This window comes from Gobius niger (genome assembly GCF_951799975.1).
Source record: "Gobius niger genome assembly, chromosome: 10".
NCBI lineage: Eukaryota > Metazoa > Chordata > Actinopteri > Gobiiformes > Gobiidae > Gobius > Gobius niger.
The window spans coordinates 25,780,975-25,794,509 of record NC_136861.1 but is presented as its reverse complement, the minus strand read 5'-3'; the positions used below and the strand labels follow the sequence as shown (position 1 = coordinate 25,794,509).

General features: G+C 42.3%; 1 protein-coding gene and 1 long non-coding RNA gene across 4 annotated transcripts in view; one reads left to right on the top strand and one right to left on the bottom strand.

Annotated features, from left to right (window-relative positions):
* The window catches only part of LOC306968526, a 266,351-nt gene that overhangs the window by 36,332 nt on the left and 216,484 nt on the right, over window positions 1–13,535 (bottom strand). The gene's annotated exons all lie outside the window — the stretch shown is intronic.
* Window positions 2,685–13,535, top strand: part of plppr2a (phospholipid phosphatase related 2a) — a 37,968-nt gene continuing 27,117 nt past the window's right edge. For all 3 annotated transcript variants that reach the window (XM_079563928.1, XM_079563927.1, XM_079563926.1), the window contains exons 1-2: window positions 2,685–2,917; window positions 6,209–6,323. In XM_079563928.1, coding sequence (XP_079420054.1) covers window positions 6,255–6,323 — 69 coding nt within the window. In that variant the 5' untranslated portion in view covers window positions 2,685–2,917; window positions 6,209–6,254. The remainder of the gene's footprint in view (window positions 2,918–6,208; window positions 6,324–13,535) is intronic.

Sequence of the window (13,535 nt, the reverse complement as noted above, 5' to 3'; positions counted from 1 at the left end):
TTCAGTCAAGTGAATTAGTGCAACAGAGGTTGATCTATTGGATCGGAATCCATATTGGTAATCAAAAAGTAAATCATTTTTTTCCAAAAATAAATCTAATTTATGCGTAAACCATTTTTCAGCAATTTTAGAAAACTGTGAGAGTATTGAAACAGGTCGATAATTATTAAACTCATGTTTATCTCCTTTTTTAAAAATAGGTATTATTTTCGCCGTCTTCATTTTTTGAGGGAAAACCCCTGAACTAAAAGAAAGATTGAAAATATAAGTTAGAGGTTGAAGGATACAATCAATCGTTTTTTTTAAAATGATCATGTCTATTCCATCACCATCACAAGAAGTCTTCGTTTTGCACTTTCTCACAATATCTAAAATTTCTGATTCAGTGATGTCATTGATAAACATTGACTGTAGGATTCTACTGCCTCCTGTTGCACTATTACACCACGCCGCATGATTGGATTTTTCAAGTCTTTTCGCAATATTAGGTCCGACATTGACAAAGAAGGAATTAAACTCATTTGCGATATCTGTTCCATTATTAATAACCTTTCCGTTGTGTTCAAAATACTCAGGTAGATTTTTGCTCTGAGAATTTGGTTTCATAACCTTGTTTAGGATTTTCCAAGTTTCTTTAATATTAGTCTTATATTCATATAATTTGTTTTTATAGTAGTCTTTTTTGGCCTGTCTCATTATAGTTGTTAACTTATTCTTATATCTTTTGTATTTAATTTCATGATTTTTGGACTTGTATTTAATAAAGTCTCGGTATAGTTTGTTTTTCTTTTTACAGGCCTTTTGTAACCCACTGGTTATCCATGGTTTTTTACACATTATTTACTTGACAAAAGACTGAAATATGAACTGAAGAAGCACATAGGCTTTTAACCACTTAAGACTTGCATTGCACATTGCATTACCTCAATAATTGCAAATTTCGAGATTGTGATTTATTGTCCCCAAAGCAAGATTGTAAAAAATAGAAATGAAATAAAATGTGGGCGGTGTCCCATTGCATTCTGAAGGGGGGTGCGAGTGCGACCCTGATCGACCATGGTATAGCCAAAGGAGAGTGCACCCTTGGGATCGCCCTCCAGTGCGCTGGAAACCGTAACGCCCTTATAACAGCCACATTTCTCATTTCCACCAAGCAAGTGCCATATCTCATCCGCCCTGACAGCCCCTTCGAGACCCATATACCACAAACCAGGTCGACGTGCCGAAGCTGCAGACTCAGCACTGGAGAAATAGGAGGGAAGGTGGTTTTAAGACAATGGATTTGTCCATTACGCTCCCGATAGCGGTTACTATTGACGTTCTTAATCATTTATTTAATATGGGCCATGCGAGAGAGCACAGGCGAGGAGCTGGTGGCCCTTTCCGTCACCGTGGGCATGCCATATTCATGAAGAAGGGGAAAGTGGCTGAGAAAAAGGCCTTAGGTTAGCATGTCGATTTGTTCACCTGCTTATGTGTGCGCTTGAGCCAATAAAATTAGATCAAAGCTAGGAAGACAGTGTATTTTATCATCGGGGTTAAAAATGTGTGACATCAATAAAAGCATTAAAGAATCACCCTCTTTAAATGTCTGAGCAAATCTGTCAAAAAAACAAAAGGAATATGAACATTGTAACTATTTCTAATTTCAAATGTTGAAATGAAAACCGTGGCTATTTTCTCATTCAAAGCAATAGTTGATATTAGAACTATTGCGGTCACTAAAGCTGTCTCAGTCACCAGCTCTGACCTGTGATGTTCTTTGCATCAGGATCAATAGACGTGTGGTTCACCCCATACATACCACTGAATGAACTAGAGGTTGGAGGCGACATAGTCCTCTATGATAATGCATTTGTTGAACTGCGCAGTGTTGTATTTACTCATTGGTAATGTTTGATGGTGTAAGATACTCATTAGGGCTGCCCAATATTGATACACCTTATGATGTATGATACAGATTTGGAATAATATTATTATTATTAACAATATTATTGCGATATTTTATGTTTCAATATGGCATGTATTGAAACACAAATTGTGAATAATTTGATTTTAATCAAACTGTGTCAAAACAAGACTTCAAAAGCACCAGACAATTATAATGAAAACTGCTTTTGTTTTGAGAGAGTTTGCTAAAGATGGAATGTGTTTTTGGTACATTTTATTTTTGTTTTTTGCGATAGGCTATATTGTGCTTCTTACGATAGGGATACTGCATCGCCTAATATTGCGATATATTTTTTGCGATATGTTGTGCAGCTCCAATACTAAGCCAATTCATTTCACGACAATGAATGGCATACATTTCAAAATGTTCATAATTTTTTCATGATTGTAAAATATGCACCAGGAGAAGCTTCTATTTTCTATCAGAAACTGGTCCATTCCCAAATGCGGTCACTGACTCTCTCCTCGTGTCTGGTGCGCAGCCAATAGCCAACCTGACGCTCGTCTATGGAGAATATACAGGCTGTGAATAGCGAATACAGATGAGCAACTTGACACACATACTGCACACTCTTCCTCTGCCACTATCCCGCGCGCACACGCACACGTTCGCCCTCACGCACACACGTGTTGTTCCCGCTCGCCTCTCCATGCGTCCGCCTGGTGCTCCGGAGCTGCATCGGTGCTCGGCTTGCGCTGCACACGAGCTAACTCACGCCGCTCCATTTATCAGTCACCGGGAGCACGCTTAACAACGCGGAGAAATCTGGATCCTGCTACGGCGTCTGCGAGGACTGATCGTTGCCCCCCCATCGTGTGACCGTGCGGGAGACAGGACGGAGTGAAGGAGCGCACCGTGGGACAAGACGGGGAAGAAGGACATTTCGACACCGAAGGAGCTTTAAATTTGCGAAATGGGGAAGGAATAGGCGCCACGCAGCCTCATATTTGCGACAAGGTGTCCGAGGTAAGAAAAGAGGAGAAGCCAGTGGGTCTTTGGAGCATCTTTGGAGCACGTTTGCGGTGTCACCTGAGCTGCGCTGAGGCAGGGGGGGAGTAGCCTTTCTCCTGCTGCCTGTGGTATTTCCCCAAACTGTGCCCTAACTCTTAGCTCCGGGCAAATCATGTAAGTTAACGACCTCATCCCAGAGCCAGATCGTGCTATTTAAGCAGTCTTCCGTTTATACTCGTCTTTGTCAGTTTAGATTAGGCCAAAGACGCGCCATAACCCGTGTACGTGCTGTGATAGTAGTCGGCTAAAGTGAATTTGTCTGGGGAAAAAGCGTGAGTCAGCACAAGTAGAGTGTGTAGCCTAAATGTAAGGCTGCAAATTCCATTGGTGCAATCTGTGGGTATCCATGGGCCGATGGGGCAGGTGTCACTGAAAGTATCCACCTTTGCCTGTCACTTACAAATGAGAAAACTCCCGTGTCTTATGCAGCTGCACAGGGGGCTGGTGATGTTTTCTCTCATGATGATGAATAAATGACTGTTCATCAGGGGTAAATTGGCAAAATCGTGAACAGTAAAGCCAATGAATAGGAAGCTGTTCACAACAACAGTGCCAGCAGATGTGGTGTGGTCTGGACAATGGGGCTGGAGGTGCTATGTTGACGTTGTGTTTTTTTAATGCTGCTTTTCGGTTTCAACCGTCTATATTTTCCAGGAAACTGTTGTGTCAACACCACATAGTAACTACTTGATCTACATGCAAACTACCATGAAATTAACCCTTCATATTTGTCAGGCTAAAGCGTTCCACTGTGTTCCCGGGGGCAGGCTCCAGACATGGCACCTTGCATCTCTACTTTGGAACAGGAATCCACTGACGGCACCTATAACTATGGCGCACGTATTCTCATAAATGTACAATTACTCTCTATCCTCCGTTCATAAATTACCCCCTTTAAGGCCTGTTTGAATCCTAATTGAATTCGGCCTCTGTTGACAGATTGGCCGGTTGCTGGTGATTGATGGCCCATTATCAGATTTACTTGCTTTTCACTGCAAACCCCTAATCAGATCACATGCAGATGGACTAGCTCTTTTTACTTTGCTAATTAAATATGGCCCAACAAAGGATTTGTGGACATCCATATGGGTCAGTAAGAGCAGAGAGGTGGACAGTGTGAAGCATTGTATACTTGAAGACATTTTAGCTGCTATAGTTATCTTGAGCTTTCGTCAGATTCCGGTGCTTTAGCTACAGTATCTTCTTTGATGATGCCATGTATAATTGCGGCACGGCACAGCAGTTAGCGCCCTTGCTTCATAATAGCCTTTCTGTGTGGGTTATGTTATCCCCGTGCTTGCATTTAGGTTTCCTCCTGGTGCTTTGAGTTACCCTACCAGAAAAAACATGCTCAATAGGTTAATCATTAGCCTGGCTCCACATCTGGAGATGGTCCCCGGGCGCTATGGTCTGTACGGGTTGGCCCAGCGGCATGGAATGATGGGTCAAATGCAGAGGACACATTTCCCTACAGGAATCAAGTGTAGTGTGCTGTTCTTGTAAAGTCGATTATCGTGCAAAAGTACTATCATTATGTCTAGACCAGATCTTCAGGTGTTACTCAGGGTCATCTGATATTTTAGACTTACAACTTGACCGTGGCGGTGAATGAACTGGTACTTACTGATAACCACTGTATTTATTAAAGGCGTATTACTGTAAATTGCAAAACCTATCTTCTTTATACATGACATCTCCATCCATATTATTCCTGTTGGATCATTGTCCCACTTATCTCTTATTAATCATCAAAAGCTTTTCAGATCTCTCCCATGATTTCATCTTGAGATGTGCCACCAACACAACATCTCCCTCGGTGGGCCCTCGAGTGGGTGAGAGACTCCCACCAACATAAGAAACCAAAATCCACTGGGTGAACTTTTCTTGTTGGTGTGTGTTACCTTACAGCGGCTACTGTGAGACAAGTCTTCTAAGTTGGTGCAACTTGGCTGTCTTAGTTGGCCCATTGCATTGTCCTCAGGGCTGCAGAGAGCTCTCCTTCATATCTTATTCATCCTCAGGCCTATTCTTTGCAACGGAGAAGGAGGAATTAGATGGGAAAGCACACAAACGCAAGAGAAGAATGACAGGTGAAGCAGGGCCCGCAATATCCCTGCAGAAGAATGCAGCTTTTTAAACGTTTTTGCGGGTGAAAAGAAAACTGCATGGGTTTTGGCAGAAATGTTTACCATATAGCATGTAATAATTCAATCAATCAAAGCTTATTTCACTTAACAACAGCACTTGTGAGACCAAAGTGTATAGAAAACATCCATCCATCCATTTTCTTTCACTTTCTTTCTTCCACTCGTGGGGGCAGCTGTTGGAGCTGCCCAAATCACATTGCACTAGCCCCTTATGGCTCCTTCTGCAGGTGGTGGGTCCACAGAAGGACGGCCTCATGGTTCTATCCGGGCCTGTTGGTCTGTCATAAGGGGCTTCATAGAAAACACAAAACACAAAAGCACTAGTTGTTATTAAAGGTCAGTCTTCAATAGGAAAACCCTCTTTTCTGATTGACAAAACCTAAAATCTGAGGCCATTACAGCTGCTTTTTCGTTGTGGGAGAGAGGCTGTCCCACTTCATTGCGGGAGCGTGGTGACTCTGTAAACGAGTAAAATACATTGGAAATTCCATCTTCGTTGTATTAGTCTGGTCCATACCAGACCCTCGTACTCATTTTGCACAAGGGTCTGGATCTTCACAATTGAGCTCCGTTATCAGGTGGGAGGGGTGAACTCCTTTGAAATGATTGGATCTGGTTTTCCTTAGCGTTTGGTCATGACGTATGTAATGCGCCCGAGTGAGTGAAGCGAGCCATCATAACTCTTGGGGGCATTCCTTGCGCATTCCAAGGCATCAGTTTTAATTTCTGGATATTTGGGAGCCGAGCCAGAACTTCCATTACTTTCGTGTCCGCCGCCATTGCCAAACCAGCAAATGCTTGACGTCACCTACAACACCGGCCTCCCCCGCTCGCTGAATGGTAGGTTGAAATTCAACCGATGTAAAGCGGCCTCTGAGGTCAAACCCAGACGTACATGTAGGGAAATTATAATTGAACAGAGTTTACAGATGGCTACGGCCAGGCTAACGTTGTATGTCTTGTCAACGGGTTTTGGACAGATGTTTTTGCCCAGGTGTGATGGCTGATACGTGGCAAGTCTAGGGTGAAGGACCCAATCAAACAAACAATCTACTATTTGCTTTGGTCATCATACCAACATGATGTCTTTTTCTTGCAGGAAACCAGCAGGAAAGAGCGACCCAAAAGACCAAAGAGAGCACAAGATGGCCGCTGAGGAGAAGCCTGGTGTGAAGAGCAGCAGCTCCATAGTGCCCTGCTTCTTGTTTGTGGAGGTAAGAAGTACTGAATGACATATATTAGCTACATTTAATCCATGGACAGAGCAGTGCCATAATTGTAATATAATGCGTTTATATGTGTGTGTGTGTTTACAAAGCGGCATCAGATGTGGCACACATAATGGCGGCGGTTTCAAAGTGATGGTGTGATAATAATGAGTGTACACGTCAATCGATTAATCAAATCAAATCAATCAAACTTTATTTATAAAGCGCTTTTCATACCGAAAGGTATCACAAAGTGCTTTACAGATTACAACATTCTAAACAATGCGCCTGGGACAACCTCCCATATATATACATTTTATATATTAGTATTAAATAAATAGAGCCAGTGCCTCTGGGTCACAGACAGTGTGTGTTTCAGATGATCCTTCTTCTTTCTGACTGAGAGGAAATACGTTAATGTCACTGTAATGGAAAATGAGGATTGTATCTCGTCACTTTTGCTCCCTGGGCCCAAGTTAGGCTTGACATGTCCTGGAAGAGGGTGACTGAAAATATTGTCCAGACTTACAAATATGGTTATTTTTGCTTTACTGAGGGTGTTGGAGAAAGTTTCTTTTCCAAAGAATTCACAATTCCATAAGTTTCCACTATGGTTCCACATATAGAGATAGGAGGATATATCCACAAATCACAGAAATCATTTTTCGCAACGCAGTTATAGTACCACATCAATCTGCTGACTCACTTGTGTTGAAGTGTACTTGAAAAGGCACTGCGCTGTCTGAATGGGGCCTGTAGTGTGCAGTGATCATATCTCCCCTGGCTATTTCTACTTCGCCTCTGCCCCGACAAGGATTTATCTCTACTGTTTTCTATTTTGTCACCACGCTGCAACCGTTGTGATTTTATACACTGACACACAATCCAACCTCATAGCTGGATGTGTTTTTCCCTCCACTTGCATCTGTGCTATCTCTGCCTCCAGTAGTAAATATTGCAAGCTTAAGTGTAGCGTTCGGGACAGCTCAGCCACCACGGTGACAAGTGTGCTCTGTGTCACACCGTCCACAGCACCAGCGGCGTCTGCGGCATGTACACTAACTGCAAATGATCCGCGCCATACGGAGCTTATTTGTGCAAGTGTATGATTCATTGAGGTGAGTTTAGCTGGAGCAGAGCCATAGGTCGCACCGGTGGAAGCAGAACTCACTTGTGCTGTAAGTCAGTGGGAGAGGAGCAGAGAGGGCCAGTCCGTGAGTCACAGAGGAGCACGGGAAAAAGGGCCACATAAGGGAGTGAGTGAAGTGTTAAAATGCTGCTGAGGTCACGACGCTGTCTCTAATCCAATTAGACTAACCGACATCGAGCCAACGCTGGCTAAGCTCTGCCTTCATACTACGCTTCAGTCACATTACTGACGGATACACCTGATGTGCAGGGAGTTAATTTAAGCTTTGACATTGTGAAGCTTCATGCATTAGTTCTCAAAATATCAAACGTCTCTTTAGTTTATATATTTTTTACTTTTGTCATAGTAATATACTCCGCAGGTTTGATGAATATTAGTTAAAGTTGATGTTTCTACTTTGTGACAGAGTTGTTATTATCGGCTTATTTTTACTGTTTAATTATGCCTTCCGTATCTACTGACGCCTGATATGATCCCTTTCATTATTGCTAAAAAGGCTTATATTCCTTGTTGCAAAGGCTTTCTAATTAAGTCAATCTGATGTTATATGGGTCACAATCTTAGGAGCAGCATCTTCAAAAAGGTCTGATCTACTGACTCTAAGTATATAGAATGTTCACACACTGGGCACACACAGTTTGAAATATATGCTAAAAGAAGGAAAGGGAACAAACTGTTCTTTGAGCAGTTTGAGTTGAACAATCACATGCAGTCTCAGCTTCTGACTGAGCTCGAATACATATGCATGCATCTTTAGCATATGTATGAACTGGATCAGCAATGCTTCAGGATGCAGGAGTAGGGTTAAAATTATCTTTTTTTCCTCCTCCTGATATTAATTGTGTATCTTTATGACATTAGGGGACATTTGTTGGAACAAAAATGGACAAATATGATGTAAATAGGACGACCAATCTCTCAAAAAACTACTCACATTCTTGTCTTCTTTGCTTGTTTCTTTTTTGTCAATGTAGCGTGCTCCCGAAGACCCACAGGAGCTTTTGTACATTAGACAACTATCATTGCACCTGCTGGAGTGGACCACTGTCTTTCTCTGTAAAAGCTCTCCATTAGGCTTCACTGCCACCTGCCGCTCACTGCTGCTGCCCATGGGATCCCCCGGCTATTCCCTGGTCTGCAGCTCTGTACAGCAGACGCTGCACTCCCACTTGTTTGTACTAGTAAAGAGAAAATATAGGCCAACAACATTGTTGCAAAAAAATAAATACATCTGTGCTTTGTTCAGAGTGATGAAACTAAAGCAGATAATGAGCTTTCATCATTAGCAATTCAAATGTAATGCAACGTGCCAGTCAATCGGCAATCAATATTATAGCGTATACAATATTGATGTGAAGATTACACAAATGAGCTCGCAAAGAGCATATATGCACTCTCAGTGCATTTTTATATGATTATTTGACAAAACTGGCACTACGCGTTTTTGTGCCATCGTAGATGATACAGTGGGAGAGTAGAGTGTATTAAATATTCTGTAAATACACTGGCTATTCTAGTTATAATCAGATTTTCAAAAATTAAAGTTAAGTGAAATCATTGTCACACTTAATTGCAGACACGAAGACACCAGTGGCGCCACAGTTCAGACTGTAATAATCATATCCTCACAGTGGCTGAGCACGGATGGATAAATGTAAATATATAAACTGCATGAAATGTATGGATCCCTGCAGAAACAAAAGTGGATGGCACTCGGATGTCTTTTCAACAGAATTCCTAAACAGTCATTGTAAGCCACATTGAAGGCCTGATCTTGTGTTTCTTAACACAGGCTGTTGGTTAGATTCATACCTGGCATAGTGAGTGGGTTGAACAACTCCCATGGTGATCTCATGCACTGCAGTGGTCCCTCCCCAAGCCTTTCCTTCTACAGACCATACCAGACTGGAAGACTGGAAACATTTTCCGAAACTGTGGGTGGCGGTGGGTGTGTGTTTGGTGGTGTTTTGATCCTGTTTCTGTGACGTGCAGAGCCCCACGCTCTTTAATACTAATATATTCTCTCTCTCGGGACATGGACAGTGTTTAACCCACAGTGGGACAAATAGTTTGTCCTGCACGCAGTGGTTATGTGAAGAACAGGAGAGCGAAGGGGAAGCAGCAAGCCCTGCGCTTGCAGCACACCACGCCTTTTTTTTCCTAAGCAATGCCCTCGGGCTACTGGCGAAAGCACTGGCTTGTTTGTCGGCAAGATACCAACTTGGCCTTGAGCAACGCATGGAGAAGATCTGGCCGTGAGTCTCACAAATAAAGTGAACGACTTTACTCAATGGGCTGGTATGAGTAAGCAGGGTTGCTTGATCATTTGTAGTTGGACCACAGATGTGCTGAGTTATTGGTTTGGGAAAATGTTTTCAGCATTGTAAAAGCATACGGAGCTCTAATCACCTGACTTCAAAGACAACATACGAGCTGTTTTAGAAAAATCTTCCACTTAGGGCTAGCCATAGCTCTTCTTGCCCTTGCTTTGGCACTGCATTTGGATGGAATATCTTCTTGAGTCATGTCATGAAGTTTGTAAGCAGGGCACTGCGTCACACTGCAAAATTGGTTTGAAGCAGTTAATGTGATGCTGTTGCTAAGCAGATTTCTCTCTCCCTCAATATTTTTTCCCACCTTAACACTAGTTTCTCCATTCCCTTGTGTGTGTGTTTTTTTTTTACTCTTTTATCCTCTGATAATCTTTGATCGATCCTCACGTGGCATCCCCTCACTGATGGACTTCTACGCCTCCTAATTATCCTGAAAAGCAGGCATCTGAATGCTTGTCACGGCTCTGGCTTGGCGGGAGGGTGCAGTGGCTGAAAGGCGTGATGCTCCTATTTTTAAGCATGCGGCGTTAACAGAATCAACACTGAACGGGATAGGTGTAAACGACATTCTGGCTTCTGTGGCGTCAAGGCAGTGTGAACTAAGGCGCTGACACCCTTTCAGCTTCTCAGAATCTTCTCGAGAAAAAAATCTGCCACACGTTTTTCACGTGTATCAAAGTGCAGGAGGAGAATTGACAGTGATAACCAATTAGCACGAACGGGATTGCATTATTGACTGCGAGGGCCTTTAGTGGTAAGCGCTGTTGACGCTACAGTGGGAAAGAAGTGACAGATGAGGTCAACTCTAGTCTCAACCTCAGACCTTGTGGGCCATTTCTGTTTTTGCTTCCCGTGTGGTGGCGGTTTTCGTCTGAGTGCTTCAGTTTACCCCCATCAACGCAAAACATGCACAATAGGCAAGTTCTCCAGCTAGGTCTTGATTTTAGGTACGCAAAGACCTAGGTGTGATTGGGTTAACATTTCAGTCACTGGATTTATGAACAAAGCTTAATTTTCACCTTAACAAATCAGAATCACAATTTGAGTGATTCCAATTAGCAAAGACTGCAGTTAATTAGGTAGAAAAAACATACTTTGCAAACAAAATAGCCTGTACGATGTGTTCCAGGCAACTGGTAACTGGGATTTTTCCCACTTGCGAACTTGCGACCTCAGAGCGTTCCAGCTGAATAAACATGTATGTAAACAAAACGGCTAATGCTACAATAGTTAGCTCACACGATGCTAACGTTATATGAAAGTTTCTCCAAACCAGATGTAATTCAAAACATGTGACATAACGTTATGTTGAAAGCTGTGATACAGTTACAACATTCCTTGCACTCCTCCACTGGGGGCCACCATTACTGTCTTTATCTTGTATCCACACTCGTAGCAGTCTGGACATCTTACAAGTTGTAATTACCACATCGAGGGGCGTTCCAAGCCATTGTATTGTTCCAAGTGGGAGGTGGCAAATTTACCAGTTACTTGTTGCCTGGAACGCACAACGAGTATGTATAGAAGCTGCTAGCCCTGTTTTAGATCGAAATGCATGTGATTCTTTTATTAGTTAAGCAGCTCATAGTCCAACCTTCTCTCAAATACTCCTGTTCAGACTGTGCAGTGACCTGAATCGTGAGTTGGAAAAGTAAATCGCAAACCATGTCTCCCTTACGATACTTGTCAGAAAGATCCATATTAGCCCTAGTCGTGCCCGTGTCCAAGATGGTTCTTTGGGTGCGGTTCTGCCTCATTTGACTGCGGCAGGACACGAGCCGGTGTGTCATGTTGCTTTGAGCGGCGATGAACTGGGACGTGCTCAGTCGGAGATGGAGAGAGCTATACCCTCGACCTCTGCTTTTGTTTATTTGTGATCCACACCAAGGCCCCGGCTCGCACCTCATCACGCGTTACCATGGAAACCAATCAGTCCGCCTCATTCCTCTGCCTCCTTTCATCTTCGCTGCCCTAATCACGAGTCACAGCCGCCCAGCCTGCCATCTTGTTCTGTTGTCTCTTCGATTCCCTCACAATTAAACTCTGTCGTCTGTGATTTATCCTTCTTTAAACAGGAGACCCGCTTACATACACAACACACACAGGCTTTGTTACTGATCTCTCAGGGCTATTCAATCAGGCCATTTTTACACCACACTTTTGTACTTACTGATAATGCAGCATCATTTCTGCATATCTTAATTGTGCATCGAATACGCAAAGGGCTTTGAGAGACTAACTTTATTTGCCCCCTTACTTGTAATTTGATAATAATAATAATGCTTGTGTGCTTGTGGGTGAAAGATTGCCATAATATTCGATTACTAGTCAGTATTTAGTTTACTGAAATCCAACATGAGCCCTGTCCCATCTCAGTAAATCCATTTTACTGCCCGCAGTAAACACTGGTGTCCACATGACGGGCTCAAGGCACTTCAATTTGACCTCGGATCTTTGTCACACCATTTCCTCTGGGGCTCTTTCACATCTGATCAAAATCTGTTTCCCAGTTCATAGAGAACTGCAGCAGCAGTATTGTTTATTGTATTCATATTCTATTTCAAATGGCTTCTACTCGCTATTCTATCACATTATATTGTTGCTCTTCATCATAGGAAACATGCGTGGAGTTTCATTAATGCACGTTTGTGTGTATATTTATGTAATACTGAGAAACTTGTCTCCAATATTTGACTCATCCTCTGTTATATTCTCACGCTCAATTCTGTCACACTTTTATTTAATGTGACTTTTTACATTTGTGTGAATACAGTAGCCATATTAACACTCATGTGCGAGCTCAGAATCCTCCTGACATATGGCTTGGATGGATATTACAAACAGTATCACACCGACTATCTGAAACAAACTGAACCTGCACTCCAAAGCATGAGGGAGCATATTCATAGACAGTTGCATGTGACTTATTTGGAGTGCTAGAGTATGTCCAGCAGGGGGCAGTGCAGTAACACAAGACAGAAGAGACTATTGTTCAAATGTATTGAGCAAAAATATAATGGGACATTTTGAGTGTTATTGTGGCCAGACAACTTTGCTCATTTACTATAATGCACCAACATCAACTAACTTCCAATGTTTAGTGTAAATGATTCTCAATAGATTGATGTTTGGAAGAACTAGTGCACTGAAAGAGCATTATATTCATTTTTGTACAAGTTGTCTCAAGATTACTAACAATTTTATTGAAATGACCATACAGATTATCACACATAGCAAATTGCAAAGGCAACGTTTTTTTTTGTAACAACAAAATATCCTGTTGCCTAATGTATAAAAGCTCCTGTTACACCTCAACAAACATGTTTGAAGTGCACATGATTCTTCTCTAAAATGTTGCTTAAATGCTTAAATGTGCACTTGAACTGAACCTGCACCACATTAAATCATAATATCTCTCAGCAAGAAAATCGCAGGCGCTAACTCCAAGGAGCTATAAAACAGTTTGAACTAAATTGACTAATTGAAAAAACATTTTAACAGTTTTTCAGCGCCAACTTTTCCCATCTCTTGTGAATGTGCCTGAGTTCCCCAGTAAATAAATAAAAATAAATACAAAAGTATTGTTTTGCTGTGTGCTGCTGTGGTTATTTATTCATGAGCACTGAGTAATGCACAGATTGCAAGCTGTGTGAGTTGGCAGACGGGGCTCTGAGCTGGAGGCAGGTAGCGGGGCCAGTAATAGCTGTTTTGCTGCAGCGTAATCTCCATTATGGG